Raw genomic sequence first — 25,840 nt, 5'->3', positions numbered from 1 at the left:
TTTACTATATAGCTTACTTCTACATTTTATGACGTGATAACCACGTGTTTTTCCGGCAGTGCTTTTCTTTCCCTTCCTTTTTTTTTTTTTGTTTAATTTAAGGATTGCATTTATTTCTTTTTCGAATTCCACCCCCTCCCCCCAAGCTGGACCTTTTGCTGTATCTATATTACGTTAAATTTCATAGATGTGCGCATTTAATTCAATAAAAACAGCGAAATTTTTTTTCTTCGTCACTTACTTTACTTAGTAACTTTTTGCACACTACGGGAAATTTTGGAGATAACTTTTTTTTTTGCTCTATTTAAATTAAAAAAGCGTTTTTTTGAGTGATCTTTGTTTTTATTAGGAAATGAGCGGGGAAGTTAAAATAAATAGAGATGGATAAGAAAACTTAGAGATAGATCGTAAAGGTAGATAGCCGCCGAAGGCGGCATTAGGTAGATACAGAGATTGAGATTTAGTGGACAAAAAATGTTTTTTTCGAATTAATACTTATATAAATAAAAAAAGATTGTTAATTTCTGTCAGAGATAGATATGCATAGTTCGTATAGATAGATAAACAAATATAGAGGTCGATACAGTAAATGGACAGCAAAGAAAGAGACATGCCCGTCATTTAAGGATCTTCAACGAGGTGTCAATGCTCCCTCCCCTCTCACACACACACACACACCATGACTTCGAAAAAACAATGCTTTCACATAAAAGTGGAAGTGCTTTTTGCTATTTTTCGACAAATATTTCCATGAAGAGTACGCCGTTTGTGTCTCCCCTCCCCCTCCTTTAATAATATTCCAAACGACGGAACTGGAGATAGATCTAGAAAATATTTTATTCAAACTACTAATGATGTAGATAGATATAGATTGATTGATACCGCCACGAAGTTTATTTAAGCATCCGCCGAAGGCAGACCGCAACATTGGCGTAAAAAGGCGAATGATAATATTGATAATATAGAGAAAAACATTAATACCGTCGCTAAATTGTCCAAGCAGCCGCCGAAGGCGCCAACCCTGGCGCAAAAAGGCGTATGGCGTAAAAAGGCGGACCAGCCGGTCGCCGCAGGCGGCTAGTTGTGAATAAATAATACTTTAGAAAGAAAGATTATGCAAAAATTAGCTGAATTTTATCCTTTTTTGAGAATTGTTCTTGTATGAACTGAAATGTTATTAATTTTTTTTGCACTTTAAAAATAAATCCAAACTTGGCGACGGAGCAAGTTTACGTGTTGACGTCGAAGCACCTTTGCGCACGTTCTTGCAGTGTCTTACTTCTAAACGTGCCCTCACGCTTTTTTCGCTCTGAACTGTCTCAACCTTTTTTAGTATTTTCAGGATTTTTAGTTTTGAAAATCACCATTTATTTTTTAATTGAAATACAAATTCGTATCTTATTGGAAAGAATCATGTAGCGCTGTCTTCGTGCCCATTCAGTTTTTTCGCTATACACTACTAGGGGTACTCGGACGGCTATGCCCGTAGTAGAAAATTAAAAGGTCATTTGGTTCGTCTGTATATTTACAACTAATAAATGATGAATTGTCCACGTTATGATAATTTGCCCTATAAAGTGTTCTTAAAATTGGAATAGAAAAAGAACAAAATCGAATTTTCGAAAAATCGCTTTGAGCTGCACACCTGCATGCTACAAACTAATTTTGTGCCAAATTTCATGAAAATCGGCCGGACGGTCTAGGCACTACGCGCGTCACAGAGATCCTGACAGAGAGATATCCATACAGAGAGATATCCAGACAAAGAGCGATCCAGACAGAGAGAGTTTCAACTTTATTATTAGTAAAGATTCAGTCTGTAATAAATTTGCATTCTTTTAACGATGGTAAGAAATTATGTTCAAAACATTAACAGAACCACGTTTGGTGTCAAAATAAATATGCATAAACGTGCCCCGTATGCGGGGCAAGTTTACGCAACCGAATTGGACTCAAAAATATTTTTTTAACGGTTAAAAACACAAACCGACCAACAACTGAATATACGAGTTTTGACTCCATTATTTGCTTCATAAAATCGCCATGTCGGAAAGCTTTTAAGTTAAAATATAAAAATTAGAAAATTCATTGAAAAAAATCCTCATAAACGTGCCCCAGTCTACCCTAATTCTATACCTATAGAGTAAAACTTTGAAAGGTGTCTCAAAGCTACCTCCTTTTACGGTAAATAAAGATCTTTTATACTATTAAAAAAGAAAAATAAATAAAAAATGACAAAGTAGTACTGAGATCCAATTTAAAAGCATTGAAATCATTCCATTTCCAACTTTTTGGAATCAAACTTTTATTCCAACTATTTTCAAATAATTGCTTTACTGAACACACTTGTCCTTCAGTAACGAAGTTCTTAAATATGAAAGATCGTTTCATTTAATTTTACAAAGAGAGACATCCAGCACGGTTTAATGAGAATGTAAATTATTTTAAGGATGACACTTTACTGAAGTTTTTTTTCATATTAATTCCCTCTGACGTCACTTATGCCCCTAATTAGCAAAATTTCTAAAAAAAGAGAAAGAGTGAGAGAGCGAGAGAGAGAAGAAAGAATACCAGGAGAAGGCAAGACGATGTGATTACCAGGATGGGAACCGTGTTTCTTACCTATTTCCATTCTGATTCAACTTTGTATGTAACTTCTTTATATTTTGTACCTTCACTCTATTCAACTGACGAATAAACTCCGTCCAATTTGAGTTTGAGTGTTTGTACATTTAAAAAATATTACTTATTGAGAATTAGCTTCTTCAATTAATTACTCTTTTTGTCCCTCTAGGCATGTTTAAGTCATTTTTTCTTCAAAAATAACGATGCATATTGAAGCAAAGCTTTTTTGTTAAAGTTCTGTTCTGTGTTCTTTCTGTTTTTTAATTTTTAATGCCAGGACTATTTGATTCAAATATTTAAACTGAGTACACAATAACTCATAAATTAGAACAAATGTGAATACTTTAAAAAATAAAATTAGTGCTACGTAAAAATATGAGATGGTTGCCGAATTTTGAACAAAAATATTATGCGCAAGTCGATTATAAACTATCATGGTTTTGTGTTTTCGGATATATTGTCTCCTGATAGATTTTATAAAACATAAATGTGAATTAGAAGCTTTAAATTCTTTATTGGTGGAAAAATTAGAGAAATAGCTTCAGAACTATGCATTTAGGGAGCTATCTTTTTAAAAAAAATCTCTGTGGGCACCACCTTTCATAGTCACTGCCTTCTGAGGCTGCATCATTAGGACTAGACTATGGGTTTCGAAAGTTGTACTAAAAACATAAGCTAAAATTTTCAATTTGACATTGTTTGTTTCACCCAAAGCCATAAGACACAGGATAATGCAATATATTTCTGAGAGAAGACGATACAGTAAAAAGCGCATGCGCAGTAGAGAATCCCCTCATAGCCTGATTGGTAAGACGTCAAACTCGTAACGGGGTCCCGGGTTCCATCTCATCCGGTCGGTCGAAGATCCTCCCTGCTCGTTAATGGTGAATGCAGCACGTTAAATATGTCGTAGTTACAAAGTCCTCTAAGTGAATAAATACCTTCGGGGTGCTGGACCATGGATCTCTCGGCTTCTGGTCTGGATCAAAAAATCAAAGCTATCTTCAGGGCTCCTTTCAACCGGTTGAACCACAAACTGTGGTAGGTACGGGGGATCGTGAAATGTGAAGTAGATAATCCTCTTCATGGCAACAAAAATATGTCGTTCATATTTTTTCTTTCTTCTACGTCTCGTGTTCACAAAGTGTTATGGAAGCTGGCGTCCCCCTTTTCTTATTTTCAACATTATGTCAGTTATGGTTGAACAATTGTTATGCACCTTGAAGTCTTAAGAGTCATAAACACCGGTAGGACACCATCCATATGTCGCAACCAGTGGCGGATACAAGGGGGGGGGGTCATGGGGGTCATAACCCGCCCCCAAACCTGCTACGGTATTTGATTGTTTGCACGAAAAAATAAAAACTTGATCAGAAAAATAAGAAAACGTAATTTTTTAATTCAATTTTGTGGGGCATTACAATAAGAAGGGGGGGGGGTCATAAGTGTTGTGATCCCCCTCCCCTTAATCTACGACAATACTTTGTAATCGTTATAAGGTTCATTACATTTGAGTAGTGAAAATGGTTGCTTGAAAAAAAAAAAAAAACCTTAGAAAGAAAACCGTAACGAAACCACAAGAAAAAGTAAATAATTTTTAAGCTCCTTTTTTGTGGCATTGCATGTCATTTTTCTATTTATATATAGCTTTGCTTGAGAAAATTTTTCTACGGCACTGTCATCAGACGCCAGTTAAATAAAAAGGAACAAAGAAGTGTCTGCCGCCCGATCGCTTTTTATGCAACAAATTTAATCGACTACAGTTATTGCCAAACTATTTCCGCAGCTGCAGGCATCGTTTCAATTTATAAAACATTTGAGTGTGTAAATATATTTTCTGTGAAGTCTAAATTATTATTTCTTTCTACTGTAATTTTTACACAGTTTCGTTTTTGTTCGTGCTGAGTTTATTTGTAAATGTGCTGTAAATAGTTAATTAGATAAAATCAATGTTTTGGATTTTGTGTCATCCAAGAAATGTAAAATTTTAGTTTCGTGTTTGCGTGAAACCTAGTTATACGAGGGTTCCAGAAAATTAGCCCCTCGTATTAGACGAAACTGTATTAAAAAATGCCGTGTTTTGTCACAAACGGACTACATATTACAATAACGATGAAGCTTTCGGGTGACAAAACATTGTTGTCTTTTTTTGCAAAGTTAAAAAAAACTGATGAACCCAAATCCGATGGAAACCATATCCCGAATTCCTATATCATACTCTGAGACTTGGACGTCCTCATCATCACCTCCGATTTTTCTACAACTGAAAAGAATCAGTCTGTGAGTAATTATCAATGTCCGAATTACATTCATAAAATTTCGAAAAATTCCTATAATTCGAAAATCTTGGGTTACCGTTTCCGAAAGTTTTGGGCTAACATTACATTCTAAACCTGAAAAATTATTTAAAAAAAAACCTTTAAAAATGTTGTTTTTCTATGATTTTTGTATGCAAATTAAAATTTTTTTTTACGTGAGGAAGAGGGGGGACCGAGCTTCCTCATAGTTTCCGAAAATTTCAGACTGTTTTCAGAAAATGTTACTTGAGTCCACTATCACCCCTGGTCATGCCCCCCCCTAAAATGAAATCTTGTATCCGCCCCTGTGGGTCGCAACACAAGTGAATTCTGCACGAAATTCTCGCAAACGTTTTGCGTAGTGTCGGGGATGTTTTTCCGAAAAGATCTGCGAGAACATGACGTACAACTCAGCTGTGTTACGACATGGATGATGATCTACCAATGTTAATAACTCTTAAGACTTCAAGTTTATAACAAACATTTACACGCATTTAACATAATGTTGAAAATAAAATGGGGGGTACACCCACTTTCGAACCTCTCTGAAGAAGAAAGTATTGCATTCGTGAAAATTTTCGAATTTCTACGGATTTACAAGCTTTGAGTGAATCCATTTTGACCATTTTTTTTAAGAATGAGGATGTATAAATCAAAACCACATGCGTGTTCAGTTTTAAGAAAAATTGAGGTACAGCTTATTCAAATGTTACAGGATTCTCCTACCAAATGTTCCTACGACGGCCCAGTAAAAGAAAATCATGTCATACTAAAATTTAGAACCCTAAATCAAACAAGAATATGTCCACAGACTTGCTTCAATCAAAACACAACATGTCCAATTGACCAATAGGAGGCCCCCATTTTGTTCACGTGACATGGAGCTGATCTGCACTGTCAAACTTTGTGCTACTTTTACTGTTGAGGTTATGGTGAACGTCTCTGAATGGTTTTTAGTTTCTAAATTCGTTCAAAACCAAACATGTCCAACACGATTTTAATCATAGAAAAACATATTCATTAGGTCCAATCAAAAGAAGTCAAGTCTAACTTAAAAATTTAATTACAGGTTTATTGATCCTACATTTGAAAACTTACTCTTAAGAGTAGTAATGTTACTAAATCAATCAATATCTATACTAATATTATAAGGATAAAAACTGGAATTTTGCGTGTTTATATGTTCGAGGTAATCTCCAGGACCACTGAAACTATTTGAAAATTTTTTTCATTATATGAAAGGTGCATTCTTACTGAGTGACATAGGCTATAATTTATGCATATAGGTATTCATACTATATTTTTAAATCAATATTATATGGTATTGTAAATCACAGCAAGATAGCGTATTTGAGCTCTGGAGATGCGAATTGACGCTATCTACTGGAGTTTAGTGTTAATCCACTGATGTTAGGGTTAAAATTTTAACTATCAAAATATCCCCATGCAGGCAATTGCTTCGTTCAAATGTAGAAATAATTTTCACCCGTCATACCATGAGGGGGGCGACTTTCTAGTTAACTAATAAAGTTCACAAATGTGCTATCACAGTGAAATTGCCAAAAATAAATAAATAAATAAATAAATAAATAAGTAAAAAAATGGAGGCACATGAAAAAAAAAAAAACAAGTTTCCCGAATAAAACGAGTACAAAAGTTTTCTCCATCCCGGGATTCCTTTGCATCCGGGGATTGAGAAAGACTCACCTCTTAGTAGAATATACAATATTCATCCTAATAGCTAATCTGAATTTTGTCACATAATAATTCATTTGGAACATTTTCGTGGTCCTACATACTTCCAAAGTCGTTTAACAGTTTACGATTCTGCCAACCTATAAAGCATTTAAAGTGCTCGGTCTTATAGACGACGACAAACCTTGGAAACTTACCTTAGTTGTTACATATAATTTTCTGACTCCGCTACTAGACTCAGAGAATTGTTTACAACTATTTTAACTTTTTTGTCAAATTTTTGACCATATTGCTTTATGGCAAACGTTTAAAAAAGATCTCTGTGACGACAAGTTGCAAGAAGAGCGTCAGCTGAAATGCTATGATTGTCGTTCAATGTCAAGCAATATAAAAATTAAAGGCAAAATTTGTGAATGAAGCGGACACTCAACAGGGAACTTTTGTTTGCCACTGCCGCGGAGAATCAAAGAAAAAAATCTATTAAAAAATGATTGAAATATGAAAAGCAGGAATATAAATCAATGTTGATCGGCATACCCGGTGGAACTGAAAAAAATAATAAATTCAACTCAATCCAAAAATCAATAAACAGACTTTTGCGGTGTTTTTTTTACGGAACTTCCGGAACTGTAGTTAGAGGTGTAAAAACTGACCATCCCACTTTTAAACTCAGAAATTCTCCGTATGTTTAACAAGAAAAAACGGGCAATTTTGAGAATTTCTTCAGTAGGGTACTCCTCAGAACTTCTCTTCATGCTTTTGAAATTAAAGGCAATATCATAATAATTTTATTGCGCAACATTAATTTTTTTAATCTATTCAATGGAATTCAACCCCAATTAAATTCACTACGGAATAATATGATTTCGAGTATTGTTCTTACAACACCAACAGCAGATCAGTTGGCTCATAATCCTTGCATCCTCATGGTGTCCCTGTATATTCCTTTTTCCAATTTAAGTGATTACAATTTCCAATAAAAATCCTTATGCCATCACCATCATCAAACGTACAACTATACGATACGTAGTGCGACGTTACGTTGGTCTCTCTTGATCAGGAAATGAGATACATCAATTTGTTTCAAATCTCATAAAAACGAAACAAAAAAATGTTACATACTATTAATTTTCAAGCTAAAAAGTACCTGTATAATATCATTTAAGATAGCTTTATAAATCTGAACTAGGTCGGGTCGATTCTCTAGTTAATATATAAACAAATTTTTTCATGAAAGGTAATTTAGAAACAAGTTTTTTGTGAATTCTCAAAAGTAGTTTAGAACGAACATAGTGTGATTTTGATTAGTACCTCTACAAAGCTCTGTATATGTGTTGGTATGTGCGTGACTGCTTCATGTATTTATTTATTTTTTTATGGTGCCTCTAGTTCAACAATTATTGCATGAAATCGAACTAATTTTGGTACACATATATACTTCTAAGCGAATTGGAGCTCATTTGTTTTTGTCGCTTATTCCTCCGAGGGGAGGGGGGGGGAGCAGTCGGACGTTTTCTTCGGTATGCGTGACTGCTATCTCAGGAAGTAACGGACGGAATCAAACAAAATTCGTCCATTGGTAAACCTCAAAGGGGACATATGCTGATTCAATTTTGGTACCAATAGCTCAAGAGGGAGGGGGGTCAGCAATCGAATGTACTCTTGTTACTTCTTCCTCTGAATGCATCTAAAGCTGCAGCACTAGTGTAGCTTTCGTCAGTAATCTGTATGAATTTTCCATGTATAATTAAGTTGTTTTTGAGCGTGTCGCACTGGGAATGTTTTAGGAAAGGAAGAAAACACTAACATTCACATCGCATATATGTTATAACTAAAAAGGTTATATGAAATAAAGTTAGATGTCTTTTATATTTGTCGATCATATCAGACAGTGTGAATTATTGTTTTTATATAAAATTTTCAAACCAAAGTATTGGTTCTAACGTTCTTAGTGAATTCGCGCACTTTTGGACTTTTGTTGGACAATTCTGCAGTACAGTCATCATCGTTGTTATTTATAATAAATGTGAGTTTACTGTTTAAAAAAATACATGATGCATCTCTTGTCTGAATATAAATATTGAATCTAATTATCTATATTAATTTTATTGATAAAACGAAATTCAATTGAAATTTGCAATTTTATAGTCGAATATTACTTTGTATGATTTTGTTTGTATGTGGCTATTAACGAAGTTTATGTCATTAAAGGACTTTGCAAATGGAACTCAAAAAACAGTTCCCTTTAAAGGAAGCATTAGACTCGTGCGGCTCCAAGTAGCCTCAGATTACGACGAAAAAAAGAGAAAAAATTCTTCCAGCGACATGTCATTTTCAAGTGATTCCGCTGAAGCTGTATGCGATGATCATGAGAAAGGATTTCCATCAAATAACTCAGCAAGTTCCGAGGTACAAATGCCCTGTTGGGAATGAAGTGGGGTTGAGCCAGCATCCAAAGCTTTGTTTTAGTTTTAATACTGATTTTGTATAGTTTTATGTGAAATAAAAGAAAGCACAATTTCGTAAAAACAAAAGTATTCCAAGTAAACTTGACCACGTAGAGGTGGCGGATGACCTTGAAGTGGAAACGTGATTTTTATCATTTGCAATAGTAGTTGTTTGTTATTATTTTCTAATATATAGGATCCGTGAGAACGCACCTCTTAATATTTGGTGCATTTTGGCTGATTCTACCTATTACAATTGATACAATTAGGTTTTCGCTTCAAGGTCATCCGCCATCTCTCCGTGATCAAGCTCCATCAATATCTTGGATCAATGAGATATTTGTCATCCAAATTGGTCAACAAATGACTCGATGTAAAAAAAGGCCTGTTTTTAATGATCTCAATGCGCTGTAGCTCAAGCTGGTCATATTGCATCTTTTTTTTTCGTTAGTACAATTAGAAAGAAAAACTATTTTCCTGTCAAAATGGATTTTTCGTCGATGGTGTTCTTTCAGATAAGGGCGAAAATGGGAACTTAAAATACTGTCCATCGTAACGAATTCCTATGTTTACGCTAAGATTGTACAAAATGTTATCGCATTGAGAGTCAGTAATTTTCGGAATTTTTAGTTGTTGATAGGTTCAAGTATTTTTGTGAGTTTCAGTTTATTAGTTTTTGTGTAGCACGCATGCAAAGCGCAGTAGGGAAGTTTTTTCTGGGTTTTAGGAAGTCAAAAATTCTGAACAAAAGTTATACAAAAACTTGTAGTACTAAGTTATTATATTGTCAGAATATTTGTTTTTAATGTTTTTCAGTAGCATTAATAAAAGATAATGTCATTCAAACAGGCCATCAAAATTCTTCACTTAAAACATATCCTGTTTTCAATGCGCTGTAGCTCAAGCTTGTCCCCTGGTATCCTCTTTTAGTTAACACCAGAGACGGCGCTCGGGATTATAAGTGGGGGGGGGAGGGCAAAAAAAAAACCTAAGCCATAGGTATTTTAGCAGCAAAACAAAAGAAAAGAAAAGAAAAAAAGAGGAGAAAAAAAAGTAAAAAAAAATTATTAATGCTAGTTTTGAGAGCGGCTAAGAGGTAATTGATTGAAATCTAACAACTTAACTCACATTTTTCTTAAGATTTTGATGAATTGTGTATACAATGACTTTCCCTGAAGAAACACTTAGACATGAATTGAGGCAGTGAGAAGCAAAGGGTTGTAAGTGGCAAAATTAAAAATATGATAACCAGTACACATGGTTGGTGAACCTCCCCTGTGTCTTAGCACAGGAGATAGTACTAGTAGCCCTCGTAGGTGCTGCTATACCGCATGATTTAGAAAAACTTTTCAATGAAAATCTACCCAGAACCTTGTCTTTAAACACATTTTACTCAAAACGTGAAACTGTCCACTTACATCCCTTTGCTTCTCACTGCCTCAAATAGACTTAAATTACTTAACCCTAAGTATTTTAATAAGTCACAAACTTGGTAATGATTTCATTAAACGAATTCGGCTTGTTTAAGTAAAACAATTGTTTACTAATATCTGAACATTGAATACAAAAAACTTTTTTTAAAAATAATTTCTGGTTTTGGTTCCTAAATTGGAAAATAAAATAAATTAACCATAAAAAGGGGGAGGGGTGTCTTTCTCTCCTTGCCCCACGGATCGCCGCCACTGGTTAGCACAACTAGAACAAAGAGTTTTCCCTATCAAAATAAGTTTTATTTTTGATGGTGCTCTTTCATATAAAGATAAAAAATGATGTTGAAATACAGTCTGTCGTTCACAAGAAAAATTCGTCCTTGAATGTATAACGCATAGTGATTGCCATGGAAACCGGTTTATGGTAAATTTTCTACTGTTATATATGTTTCAGAAATACTTTTTAATTATTTTTTTGAAAGTTATTTTTCAAATTAAATATGATAGAAAGAGAAAAACATCTTGTTCAGGAAACAACAGGGATACACACAACAATCAGAACAGGATGTTTTCCCGTTTCTATCATATTTAATTTGAAAACTATCTTTCAAGAAAAGAATAAAAAAGTATTTCCGAAAAATAACAATAGCAAATTCAGGAAACAACAGGGACACATGCAACAATTAGAACAAGATATTTTTCCGTTTCTATCATATTTAATTTGCAAATTAACGTTTTAAAAGAAGAATAAAAAGGTATTTCTTACTAATAACAGTTGTAAAATCACTATAAACCGGTTTCCATGACAAGCACCATCAGTTATACATTGCAGAACGAGATTTTTTCGTGAACGACAGACTACTTCAAACCCATTTTTTCATAATTATCTGAAAGAAAACCATACAAAACCCCCCCTGTTTTGATAGGAAAAAATCTTTTCTTTCTAATGGTACTGACCAAATGAAGATTCAACTTGAACTTACAGCACATTAAAAATGGACTATTTTTCCTGAGTAGGGTTTTGATGGCCAATTTTGGATGAGAATATCTTTTGCAAAATCAAACTTAACGCTCTGCAGCTGTGTTAACATTAAAAACAAGTATTTTAACAATAGAATTACGAAGTAGGCGCTTTTGAATGATTTTTGTTCAGAATTTATGACGTCCTAAAATCCAGGAAAAAATTTCCCCACCGCGCTTTGGACAAGAGTTTGCATGCGTCCTACACAAAAACTAATGAGCTCAAACTCACAAAATTACTAGAACGTATTGACAATTAAATGTTTATTTAAGCTCCCAAAATTTCAGTCTTCCACTGACACATAAGTTTCTGCAATCTCTGTCTAAACATAGCAATCAGAGCCGGATTTGGAAGTGTGGAGGCCCCGGGGCAACGAAGGAGTGGAAGCCCCTAATCAGGGTTCGAAAAGATCATCATATTTTCGAAAATATCCGATACTTTGATATATATCCGAATATTTTGATATACATGTATATATCCGATATTTTCGATCAGCACTTCAATAGTAAATACCTCGTACTGGTTATCTCCAAATTTTTAATTTTGTTACTTACATCCTGAAGTTACTGCTATTTATTTTTTTACATTATTATTATTATTATTATTTATAGACTTAAAATTACTGTTTCTTATTTATATCTGAACATACATTTCATTTTAAAAGTTATGTACTTTTAAGGTTATTTTCATATGATATTTACAATCATTTGCGAAATCTGATAACTTAATGTTATAAAAATAAAACACATATATGTATTGATATTGATTGGTTATTAGGTTGGATGTTGAATGTTATACTTATACATGCTTTGTAAAACTAATGTATACCTTGACTCATCGGTACAAATTACAAATTAAATGAATAAAAAAAAAATATTGCCACTGAAATGCTCGATCAAATAAAAATTTGATAGTAAATGGATACTTGCAATCAGGGCTTTCTGATATATCGATAATAATATTATTTTTGTGCAAGCATTCTTTGTAGAAATTCAAAAAAAAAAAAAAAATGTCTTGGAGAGAAAACGAAAAATTTGCTGACCCGTGAAAGGATATTTTGTAAAAAATTTATTGTGGGGGTCCCTTTATTGTGGTGGCCCTGGGGTAGTAGCCGCACCTGCTCTCCCCTAAATCCGGCCTTGATAGCAATTCGTTACGACAGACAGTATTTGAAACTCATTTTTATATCCTTATCTGAAGGAACACTATCGGGAAAAAAACCTATTTTGATAGGTAAAAATCTGTTCTTTCTAACTGTATAAGTTTTGCAATAGAATCTTTATTGTAATTTACAACTTCTAGAAAGCAAATTATCGTTTGTTTTCAGAACGGATATCAGTTTTTGACTCCGAAAACACCACTGCATCGTTCATTGAGTTCAGCAAGTACTGTAACCAGTTCAGGTCTGTTCAGGCCTGTGCAAGTAGAAAATTTAGGGGATATTAATGCAGAAAATAAGAACTCAGATTATAAGAGAGTTGCTATGAGCGTTTCAAGTTCTTCATCACTTGAGTCAAGGACTCCAAAAAGTGACAAGGTAACATTTCTTACATCGATTCATTATTTTCAGTGTACCCTTTTTACAACGTTCTGTTTTCAAGAAAGAAAATTAATCTTAGAAGCAATGAAATAAACCCGTATCTTACCGTTTATTATAACATATAGTAATGTTTGTAAATAAATAAATGAATCAACAAAAATGGACAAATTAATGAATAGCAAAAAATAAACTTAGCAAAGTGAAAACAATAAATAATTCGTCCTCGTAAAAATATTCGTTCAAATAACTGCATCATTTCTCAGCAAGACAACGCTTGTTCGCATATTGCAGGACTCTCGCAACAGAGTCTACCACGATATAATGTCCTTAAACACTCTGGTAATTAACCAGACCTTGCTCCAGTTGAATGTAATCGATAAGGAATGTCAATTAATGAATTAATAAATGCATACGTAAGTGATTTAATAAATGAGTGAACAAGTAAACGTAATGAAATATAAGCTGAATATTTAGTAAATACTGCACCGAATAAGATCCCAACAAAAATTTAAAATGTCAATCACAAAAATTAAACCATTTTATAATAGCAAAAACACGTTTTAAGTTACAACAAAACATTACAATTTGAGTATCAGTTTTTAAAAAGTGCTTGTACACCCAAACCTGTTTTTGCGCGGTGGATAGGGACTGCATAGAAAAAAATCGCTTAAAAAATCGTCCGAAACTTCACGAGTAGCTATAAAAAATAGCTTTCGCAACAGAGTTAATTTTTTTTTCTATGCGGTGGATAGGAATCGCACAAAAAAAATCTCACGTAGAAAATAACCCACAAAAGTAAATAAATAATATAAAAGGAAATAATTATGAATTGCTTCTTTAAAGGAAGTCAAAATAAACCAAGTGATGATGATTCTGCCGAATCGTCAGGCAAAATTTCCCGAAAAAGGAAATTTTTGGGAGGTCACAGTGACTTTCCATCAGGGTGCCCCTGTGGTCGCTAGAAGATACTACCTCGCACTCGTTTTATAAATAATTTCGTCGATTGAGTCCCAATATGATAGAAATTTTCATGTACCGTACAAAAAAAAAAAAAAAAAAAAAAAATCGCACAAAAACAGGTTTGAGTGTATTATTATATTCTTTGATCTTCAGGGGTAACTTTTCCCTGATTGGAATAGACTATGTGTTACTATATGGTTAAAATATTACCAGATAGGTTGTGCTAAAAACAGAGTAAATATTTCATTATTTTACTTTGCCCCCTTCCCCCAACACACAAACATTCCCCCTACTAATATTTTCAGAGACTGGAGAAGTGTTTCTTTTTCTCCTCTAAACTTGAAACAGCAAACAGTATTTATATTTACTTAAAGCAAATTTTAAAGAAATTTTTCATACTGGTTCAAATTGCTTAGTAACGATGAAATTTCGTTGAACAATGCAAGTTTAGTTGGGTAATTAGGGTTCTTCACTTAATAGGCCAGTGCCAATAATGTTTGAGATCAAAAAAATTTAGAACAGGATAAAACCAGTTCGAAAGGTAAGAAAATCTAATAACATTAATAGGAAAAATAAATTACGGGCGAGCTGAGTTCGGAAAGGGGGGTGTAGGGGGGTTTATGAGGGGGGGAACGGTTTATCATGATTTCCGGAAAAACTAAGAGTCCTATCGAAAAAAACTAAAGTACAAAGTTGTTGGTAGTAAAAAGATCTACAACTTTTGTATTTGCACTTTTTTTACATAACCTCAAAATTTATGCGAAAAATTCAAAAAACCGACTTTTTGGTTTTTTATTTTTATCTCCCACAAAAAAATTTTTTTTTCACTAAATTTAATGAAAAGTTACCTTATTATGTCTCAAATAAACTGTAATTTTTTGGATTTAAAATATTTATTTTTTCTCCTTATTTTGATTCAATATTAAAAAAGCATCAGAATTTTCAATCAAAAATCTCACGTCAAAATAACTGATTTTTTTAAAAAATCGGAGCAGGTTTTTTTCGTTGGAATCTCTACCTTTTGATGGTATAAAAAACAATATACAATACTATGGAAACTTTTTGCAAAAAATGAAGAAAATCAAAAAAAAAAAAAAACTCGAATTTGAAGGGGAAAAAAAAAATCATCACTATGTAAAATTTTAAGCTATTTATTAAAATTTGCACTTTAATTACACAAAAAAGGTATAGAACATTTATTTCGTTTAAAAAATACTTCATTCATTTTAACAAAACGCTTTATTATCTTGTTATCTATCAATATTTAATCGTTAACTATAATCACATCCTTTACTTATCCATTAGTTTTCGCTTCTTTGATGTCTTTTCTTCATCGTTATGCTCAACTATTGTTCTTGATTTCAGTAGATTTTCGAAATTTTCTAGACCATCATCATCTTTGTCCCCAATAATTTTTCCAATCTGCATTAGTTCTTCATCCCCAATTTCATCTAAATCATTAACTTCCTCGTAGGTTTTTACTTCCACATTGGCGCATTTTTCAAAACCGTGACAATTTGAACATAGATTCGTACACTTTAAACCATGTTTTCGGCATCCACATTTTAGACTGTTGCATCCAGTTTCACAGCTGCAACAAATAGTTTTCAACAATATTTGCGGAATTAATTCTTTTTTGATGAATTTGGGCATAATGCCCGTGAGATGTTGTTCCTAGCCCCAATCTGTTGCTACAGTGTAGCTTGCTATTCGTAACTCCAAAAAATTATAGGGGGCACTACAGTCACCGTCTAATGGTGGATGAGAAGGGTAAAACAAACGCATGTTGTAGCTTGATTTTTAATTATTGTAGTATATTTTTATTTTCAGTTTGTGTCAATGTAACATGGAAAATTTCATTTCTCGAGTAATTAAATTGTACATTTTAATAAAGAGCTTAAAATTTTTACATAGTTATGACTTTATTTTTTTCAAATTCGAGTTTTTTGATTTTCTTATTTTTTTGCGAAAAGCTTCCATAGTATTGTGTATTGTTTTTTATACCATCGAAAAGTAGATTCCAACGAAAAAAACTTGCTCCGATTTTTAAAAAAAAATCAGACATTTTGACGTGAGATTTTTTGATTGAAAATTCTGATGCTTTTTTAATATTGAATCAAAATAAGGAGAAAAAATAAATATTTTAAATCCAAAAAATTACAGTGTATTTGAGACATAATAAGGTAACTTTTCATTAAATTTAGTGAAATTTTTTTTTTTTGTGGGAGATAAAAATAAAAGACCAAAAAATCGGTTTTTTGAATTTTTCGCATAAATTTTAAGGCTATAGAAAAAAAGTGCAAATGCAAAAGTTGTAGATCTTTTTATTACCAACAACTTTGTAGGTTAGTTTTTTTCGATAGGACTCTTAGTTTTTCCGGAAATCGTGATAAACCGTTTCCCCCCTTAACCCCCTACCCACCTTTCCCGAACTTAGTTCGCCCGTAATTTATTTTTCCTATTAATGTTATTAGATTTTCTTACCTTTCGAACTGATTTTATCGTGTTCTAAATTTTTTCGACTTTTTACCATTTTCAAAGCTATTGGCACTGGCCTATAAGGGTTGACTTGTATACAAAAAGCTCACAACGTGAATGATGAACATCACATCTGTGTAGATCTCTTTGAACTAACCAAGTGCACATGTTTCTACATAGTAATCTTAATTCTTAGTTGTTTAATTTCGGCTACAAGAAGCTAAGGCTGATTCATGTCTGATTCATGTCTATGTCATTATTTTTACAATCTTACCCCACTTCACTTTGTCAATGTTTGTTAAAAAAAGAAAAAAAAACTGTTTTCAAAAGCTTCCCTGTTTAAACGAATACAAGCATAGGTAAATAAGTTAATTCATTGTGCTTATTTGTTTCAGAATTCTCCAAATTTGGGGACAACTCCAAAGTCAGCTATGTGGGTTCTTAACACTAACAGCAGTTCCACTAGCTCTGAAGTATCTTCATCGATTTCTGTTCTCTCGCCATCTACCATTGAATTTCCAAATTCATGTTCAGAATTTTCAAAGTTAGTTCACTTTTATTGGTTATACTTTTTTAATAATTAAGAAGAAAGCATTATTTTATATATATGATGTAGCGTATACTGAACACATTTTAATTTTTCGTGCGCAATTTATTATGATAGTCTTTTTTCGTATTGATCACACTGCAATCAACTACAAATATTTGTTCTGCTTTCAATCAGTTCCTGTATGCAGCACAAATCATGTGAAATAGAGAGCGTTGCATATCCTGACAAATTGATCAAATTTCCCTACATTTTTTAAAAAGTTTATTCAAAGCCAAAACATATTTGAAGGATTTATTAAGAAGAAGTACCACCAAAGACAATCTTTGATACCATTTTCATATCATTTTCGTTTAAGTGGCAGATTAGTTCTCTGTTTTTCATTTTAAGCGCTCGTTTTGCTGTCTTTGTGTTTGTTTTGTCTTTTCTCTCTTTTCTGTGCGAGTGTGTGTGTTCTTCAAAACTGTTTTTGGCAGTTCATTCCTTTTTAAATATCGCCCTCTTGTTTCGGTTTTAGGATAAAACTTTCTTATTACGTTTGTTTAGGGAGTCAACAACAACATTTTTTGGAAGACTTATGCAGTTTTTATTTTTTTGTAAGAAGTACTTGACGTATTGTATTTACAGAAAAATTTTCACTCTAATTTCAGCTTAAATTTCCATTTTACTCACTTCTGAATGAATGCTGAGCTTTTTTTTTTTTGGTGGGGGGGGGGGGGCTTTTCCGCACGCACATATTTACCTATAAGCGTATGAACAACCGAAATATGCATTTTCCCTAAAAAAAAAAAATGCCCAAGCTTTGCCTTCAATTCACGAGTCAAACCGCGCTATGCTGAGGACACTCGCTGGTGAGATAAATTCACTTTATATACCAGTTTGTAGGAACTCTTAGCTTCAATGAGATGACATCTGCCTCCAGCTCGGCTATTCACTATTCCTGACTGAAGAGCTCTAATAAGAACGAAACTGCAGTCTCAGGATGTGGTAACCGGGCTGTCTGGTACATTGCATTTAATTCTTCCTTAGCCCTGGCTTAGGGGTGCTAATTTGCTGCTAAAAATACCATCAAGAGTTGATTGGAAAGTGAGAATATTTTCTTTTCTTGCAGTTCTTCTGGGGATGACACTATGCTTCGGACCATTGACGAACCGTTGCTGCAGCGTTTTATTGCATCGGATGGCCGATACGTGTACGGATACAAAGATTCCGATGAACTCAGGATTCATCCTTTAAGACTGTACGCGTCTCTAAGCGACCGAGAAAGTCACAACGAAAAGGAGAGAAAGCGAAGGTATTAATGCGAATTTGTCATGAATTTTAAAATGTTATGCGTGATTTTTTTTCTCATGAGTTTTGAACGTGGAATATGGACAAACGTATTGTAACAGGAATGCTAAAAAATAATACGCTAAAAGTTTGTGGTAGAGTTTGCAGTAGATTAAAATAATACTAGAGTTGTTGCCTAGTGCAAGCTAGGCTGGCAATTTGGGGGGTGCGCTGCTTCATTTTTCCAACTGTACCTTAATGTTGTGTGAAGTCCGACTTCCACACTATACACATGCCATACGGACCCGTTTATATTGTAGGTAGGCAACCATTCATTGCGCAACAACACATTCACATACAAAAAAAAAAAAAAAAAGACAAGGACAATGGAGGGAAATTACATCCATGCCAGAGCCGGGATTCGAACCCGGGACCTCCTCATCTAAGTCAGATTACTTTGACCACTAAACAAGGCGGCTGGCATTACTAATAATCTTGTTATTGAAAGTTTTTGTGTTATAATTTTGCATATATATGTTTCACAAAATCATTTGAAGTTAAATTAGATACCTAATCGTGGAAAATATTTTGACACTTTAGATTTCGGCATACTGGCTAAACTATGTATTTTACGTATATCGTTTTATTCTGACAAGATTCTCCAGGTAGAAAAGGTGCCACCACTTGTTGTTATTATAATGATATAGGGGAACATGGGCGAAGTGAAAAAGTAGGGCAAAGTGAAATGGTGAAATATTTACTCTGCTTTTAGCTCCATCTCTCTCTTGTCTTATTTTAACTATGTAGAACCGTGTGTAGTCTATTCCAGTCAGGAAAAAAATACCGCCGATTTTGTTGTACGTCAAAAATTATTTTTGTTGCTATTTGTATATATAAAATGACTCATGTTTTGACTCATGGTAAGGAAGGAAAATTTGACAGCTTCTGTTGAACAGAAAACCTGGAGCACTTTGGCTAGATGTTAGGACCTAAGGTAGAAGACTGACTTTGCTCTTTCACCTGCAAACCTTAGCTGAGCATAATGGAACGGCCTTCACGCCTTGGGAGACCGTGCCTGGAGTATGATATATAGTATAAAATACAGCCGTCCCTCTATCCGGCACCTTTCAAATTGGTCGACCATCGGCGACAGCGCAAGCAGGAGTGTGCTCCACCTGATGAAAGTTCTGTCTCTCCAGTGCCCTAGCCACATACAGTGGGTCCCCTCGCATGTTGTTTTTCCTGGGAATGAAGTTGCCGACGACCTTGCGAAGGAAGCCTCTGCTCTCCTGTCGATCCGGCAGACCAAACGCGATTGACTTCAACTGAGATTTCCTCCATGGCGTGGGAACTCTTAAGAAAAACCTGGGTGGAGCCTCCTTCTCACCCATGGTACATACAGACACACCCAGGAGCCGCATTAAGGGGACATTCAGGGGATCCAGAGTGTATCAGAAGACTTTCTCGAGATTTAAGCTGAACAATATTATTTGTTGCCATTTCTTGCTTGAGTGTCTAAAGTAAAATTTCTTGCAATCGGTTTTCAATGCATTGAGGTTTTGTCTGTAGCAGGGCATTTAAAATATATTTCCTTTTTGATTAGGTTTTCGCAAGTCGATGTTTTCATGTACGATTTTAATGGATGTGGTAGTCTTTAAAAAAATCTGACTATTGCTGGTTTTATTAACGTTATTTTTAAGGGTGAATGATATGTTTGTTTTAATGGCGATATTGAGGAATATTTCTCTTACTTGAAAGGGTGTTTTTTTATGCAATTAGACCTATTCCAATGAATATTTTGAAAACTATTCCAGACGAGGCTTTTAAAGGGCGGTCGACGCTCTTCGAAAAGTGTTACCTTTATTATATCAGAAACACGTTTTTTTTTGTCCGTTATAGGTACGTTATACCAACCACGGATTGTATGGAATTTTCAAACGTCCAGATGAGACGAATCTATCTGAATGAGGGGGAAAAGTAAAAATTTGATGCGTGTATCCCACTCATTTGAATGAGTCACTGCTTCTGAAAAAACTGACATCGCTAAAAATAATGGATTTCTCCATTTCCGGCTGTAAAATGGATGTTTGTCTTTCCATACAATCCGTAGTCAGACAGTATACAGGTTTTTTCCGTTTTAGTACCAAGCATTTATATGAAAAAATAAGGTGAAGCTTCGTGATGGTAAAATTATTGTATTTCTGAAATACATTTACACTAAAAAGAATAAAATAACAGATTTTTTTAAAAAAAATACCAAGCACTTTCCATAATGCACTCAAAAGGACAAAATTGCTTTTCTGGGTCAGAGAGGACAATTTAAGAATTCCTGTAGTTTTCGAAAATTCCAAGAAAATGACACCACAAAAGAAGAAAAGTGCGGTTCTAGTCATTTCAAACCAAACTTTCCCACTAAGAAAAATATGCATGTTTCAACACTCAAAGTTACGATTAAAAGCTAGATAATGAAAAGAAATTCCCCTCATGACTTGAGCCGCACTTTTCTTTGTTTGTAGTGTCATTTTATTAAAATTTTCGAAAACTACAGGAATTCTTAAATTATCCTTTCTGATCCAGAAAAGTTATTTTGTCCTTTTGAGTGCATTATGAAAAGTGCTTGGTATTTTTTAAAAAATCTGTTATTTTATTTTAAGTTTTAGAGCAACAGTGAATCTAATTTAATGTTTTGGCGAGTACTTTTAAATTCCAAAGAAACTTTAATAGTTTTTTTTTTTGAAAAGGTTTGTACGCCTTTTAACTAAAGAAAAATTATCATTTCACATCAGTGGGAGAGGAGGGGGGGGGGCGTGGATTTTTTTATTCAACGGATTTTCTTTAAATTCTTAGCACGGGCATCGCCGTGCGAGTACTGCTAGTAAAATGATAAAGTTAGTTATTAACATTTTAAATATTAGTTGAGACCTCCTAATATCCAATGCAGTATTAATTTAGTTAATATTAACTCATTTGTATTTTAAATAAATTTTTCAATTAGTCAAGTACATACGGGAAAAGTGGATGGGGCAAAGTGAAATAGTTTGCTTCATTTACTCAATCTATAATTTAATATATATCACTTATGTTTTCATTTATTAATTCATTCATTTACATTCCTTCATTTGGTTATTCACTCATATTTATTCATTCGCATTCACTTATTTTCTTATTCATACATTCTTTCACTCGCTCATTAATTTTTCTCCATATATTTATTAATTGAATTATTCCTTTAATTATACATTTATTGTTTCATTATCTTTTCATTTATTCATTGAAGCTTTTATTTACTGTTTCTTTTGATCAAACTATGCTTTGGATTCGAATAGAAAATATTTCATTAGAAAAATATTTTATTTTTTACTTAGCCCCATAGAAAAAAAAGTGAACATTTTTCACTTTTTTTTGAAGACTCAAATTTACCTTCAAAAATAAAAAATACTGTTTCAACACAAGTTTTATCATAAAATGCAATGTTCTTTTTTTTATGTACTGCAATTTTCAAAACAAATTTCCGATTTGTTCATTTTGAAAAAAAAAAAAAAAAAAAAAAAAAATCAGTCATCTTAATCATTTCATTATGTTCCGCATTCCCCTACGAAGTATGTAATGTGTGGTAAACGAGAACAGCAAGTACAAATCGCGAAGCGATCCGAATGGAACAACTTGCAGTTCCTAGAGGTTTGTGAGATGCAGCGAAGCATCATGACAGTAGTCCCATAGTATAAGTAAAAATTGTATTGAATAAGCGTTGTTGCTTATTGTGCTTAAGGCACAAGTTTCAATTTTTTAATCAACTTTTAAAATTCTAAGATGTCTTGATTTTGACTATTGTTTTACGTTGAAAGTACTGATTATATTTCAGGAGCCGGGTAGCCGAAGCCTGCAGCACTTTAAGACACTTGATACCGGGAATAAGTGAGAAAACTGACAAAGCTACTGTGTTCGAAGCGGCAGCAAGGTACCTGCAATATATAAGAAAGAAATTTGGAACAGAGTTTGATGAAGTATTATTTCCCTTTTTTCTGCATTACTATAATATTCATATATTGTTGTGCATCGCACAGATGCGTACACTCGCATTCAAAAAAGATTTCTTCAAATTGTCTTTTTTATTGTTTAAATTATATAATATAATCTAAACAGTAAATATACGGCAATTATAAGAAAGTATATCACTGATCAGACGAAATAATGAATCCTATTATTTTACGTGAAAGGAAAGAGAGCGACCTTATGATAAACGAATAGTGAAAAATTTGAACTCCGCAAAGCTTCTCGTACTTAATAATTAGTTAATGAGCCAACTTAATTAAGAGATATTTCAAGAATCTTTTTGTTCCTTAATAGCATTTTTATTTTTCCTGCGATTTTTCATGTTTTTGTTCGTTTTCTTTAAAGACTGCTTTCACTTCTAGACTTCTTTAAAACTTGAATTCCGTTTATGAAAGAAGTCCATATCATGTGTCAATGTGTATGATCTGGTTCTACAGTCATCTTCTATTGAATTCAACAAATTTAACCCTGAAATTTGTTTCTGTGTTTTTATGGTGTTAATAAAAAATATTTTGACTATGCCAACTTTAATTCGAAAGTTGAAACTTGTGAGCTTGCAATTTTGTAGCCAGGTACAGCTAGAAAATAAAGTTATGTAAATCTCACCTCATTCTACTGTAGGTTCCCACTCAGGATTCTAGGAGCTTGGTTTGATTGCTCAGGAATTATTTTTGCTACCCATTTTCTCACAAAAAAATTCTCTTCATTCTCTATTGGTACCGGTAAAGTTTTAAGCCCACTATTGCGTTGAACGAACTTTACTTTGAACAGTTGCACCTAGGCTTTTCAGTCTTTATGTCATCCCTATGTAATATGTTTATATGTCTCTACTACAAAATACACTTGTCTAATGCTCGAGTTTATCCGATGTTTTAAAGCTTTTTTGACTGCAGTATTAGTAGAGAGCAACACTCATCATCATAAATACCCTCAACAACTTCGACACGTAGAAATTTCTTCAGTTTTTTGAAGATTTACCAATGTGCAATTCAAATAAATCATGAGAGCCCCTGCAGTCTCTGGCCAAAGTGTCTGCTAAATGAGTCAAAACAAAGATCCGTCCACTTACACTTGTCCAACTTGACATCTGCTTTGTCCTCGTTAAATTGCATTGTTTTACCACTGAGGCTCATTACTTAAATCACCGCAAGGTGGCGTAACCAAGCTCTAGAACTGCGAATAGCTCAAAATATTAGTAACAGATCATTGACATGTGTACTTCCGCTAAAGTAGAAAGGAAATCTCTTTAAATGCTTAAATGTAAAGCGTTTTTTCTTTAAGTTCAATGCACTACTGCAGAACACCCTACCCGTGTTAGAAATTCTTCAGAAAGGCAACAGAACCCCTTAAGACCACAGGGAGTCTGATAGAGCGGACGGACGTAGGTTTCTATCGTCTGTCAACCAATGTTCCAAATTAACACATGGAAAATGCAAAAGAAATGGTTTTAAAAGAATAACTTTCACGATTCTGATTGTTAGATTGGTTGATTCTGATTGAAAGATTTTCTAGCCCTTTCTTGGTCTAATTTGACGAAGGTCTTTAAAAGGATATTCTTATTGTGTACAGATATAGCACTGTAAAAAGACATTTTTACAGAGCTTTCAGAGGGTTAGATGTAGAAAAGCCTCCCATCCTCCAAAAATTCATTCCGACGATCCCCAAATGTACACTGGGGGGGGCGGGGCACATTTATGGACTTAAATGTTTCTTTATTTAGTTTAAACATAACTTATTTCAGTTCATCTTTTTTTCATTAAAAAAAGATGAATAATGTAACTGAAAAGTTACATTAAGTTCTAAATTTAAAATGACTCATCAATTAAATTTGAAAAAAAAAAAAAAAACGTAATTAAAAAATATGTAACTTTATTGTCTTATCATTACTTGAAATCTGGACAAAAGTGAAGTCAAAGGTAAAAATTCCTGGATTGCAATAACATTTTGTTCGAATAACACCATTTTAAGCAATTACACATTGTTTTTTTTCAACATCTCTTCAGGGCACAATTTTCACAACTTGTTCTGTCTTCGAAAAGCTCTATGGTATTTCAAAATCCTTTGAATTTTGTCCACGAGTATAATCCGCCATTGGCTTCAATATCCGTCGGAAACCGGATCGATTCTCGTTTCGGTCGAACTTTTTTGGATGTTGTTTCCGACCAGTCACGTGGACGAAATAGCATCCAATTTACCAGTCGGACGTCAAATTCGTCTCGTTACCGAGTAGAAAATGATATCAAAGTTCAATCCGAAAGCATACGAGAATCGGGCGGATTTGAACTCCACTATAACAAATGTGTTGATGTACTAAAATTTTGCACAACACGAAGTTTGTTTCCATATTCTTGCTCTCATTTTGTAATGTGAAACTTTGTTTTTTAAATACGTAATGCTAACTTTATTTTTCCTCCCTTAGGCTTATTGTTTAAAGTATTTTCCTGACGAAAGCTGTGATAAAATAATTGGTTGAATCTTTTAAAACCGCTCTTGAGACTTTGATATTTATTTTGTGTTTTAAATTCATGCCAAAACGACAACACTGTGAAGAGTTAACGTTCTTCTCGGTGCTAATAAAGTTTATTTTCAACTGTTTTGTCATGAATCAATTCTTCCAATTGTACAATACGCCAAGTTTAAAGCATTATCTTTGAAGTTCATGGAAGTTGCATCCATAGTAGGCTTCCGTAGGATTGTAAACAGAGATAATAGAGCAGAAAAGATACAATTGCATTGTAATTAATCATATAATCCATCATTTCAAAATGCAAAGAGTTTTTCCTAAAAAAATAAAAATAAAACCGAAGTCGTTTTCCAACAAATCCGCATCACATTTTTATTCATGACTTTTCCCAGAAATATGGAAATAGATTTTCGCTATGAATTATGCATTTTTGAACTCAGCTGAAAGCATTAGAAATGAAAAATTAATTTATTGAGTGCTGTTATTAGCAGCATGAAGTTTCTAACACAGATGTTATGGAATATGCTTCCATTCAATAAACCGAATTCGACAGAGGCTGAACAATAACTGGAGCTTGAATCAATGAGCACTTCAGATAGTTTCCTATTCTCATATCGATTTTCCATTCCTTATTTATCTTCAGCAGCAAATTGAAGAAAAATATGGTTCAATATCGACGCACATTTCGGATTGAATGTTTAATTTTTCGTAGAAGTAATATTTTAATGCATATTTTCAAGATAGAGGAGGCGGGGAGGGAGTACCGACTTCAAGGCAAAATTCAGATGGGAAAAACTACCACTCATAAAATTATAAACTGCACTTAAAAGTTTTAAGTAATATTCTTCTTTTAAACGTCATTTTTGATGTCGGAGGAAAATTACGAACGCAGGGTTGCCAACTGCTCCGCATTTTGCGGAATTGTTCCGCAAAAATGGTGAAACTCCGCGGCTCCGCAAAGAAGTTCTTTTGCTCCGCATTTCCCGGCCGAACGCTTTTAAACTTAAATTTTGC

The 25,840-nt window shown here is 33.6% G+C and overlaps 1 protein-coding gene across 2 annotated transcripts in view; it reads left to right on the top strand.

The window, feature by feature from the left end:
• Nucleotides 1-24,918, top strand: part of LOC129229273 (uncharacterized) — a 32,712-nt gene extending 7,794 nt beyond the window's left edge. The window contains exons 1-6 of one of the 2 annotated variants that reach the window (XM_054863549.1): nt 8,853-9,026; nt 12,843-13,052; nt 16,889-17,037; nt 18,152-18,334; nt 22,172-22,313; nt 24,782-24,918. In XM_054863549.1, coding sequence (XP_054719524.1) covers nt 8,943-9,026; nt 12,843-13,052; nt 16,889-17,037; nt 18,152-18,334; nt 22,172-22,313; nt 24,782-24,835 — 822 coding nt within the window. In that variant the 5' untranslated portion in view covers nt 8,853-8,942 and the 3' untranslated portion in view covers nt 24,836-24,918. Of the gene's footprint in view, nt 1-8,852; nt 9,027-12,842; nt 13,053-16,888; nt 17,038-18,151; nt 18,335-22,171; nt 22,314-24,781 lie in introns of those variants that run through there. The other variant, XM_054863556.1, reaches the window with a different exon arrangement.
• Nucleotides 24,919-25,840: the final 922 nt, after the last annotated feature.

The sequence above is a fragment of the Uloborus diversus genome, chromosome 1 (genome assembly GCF_026930045.1).
Source record: "Uloborus diversus isolate 005 chromosome 1, Udiv.v.3.1, whole genome shotgun sequence".
NCBI lineage: Eukaryota > Metazoa > Arthropoda > Arachnida > Araneae > Uloboridae > Uloborus > Uloborus diversus.
This window is presented reverse-complemented; position numbering and strand designations above follow the sequence as displayed.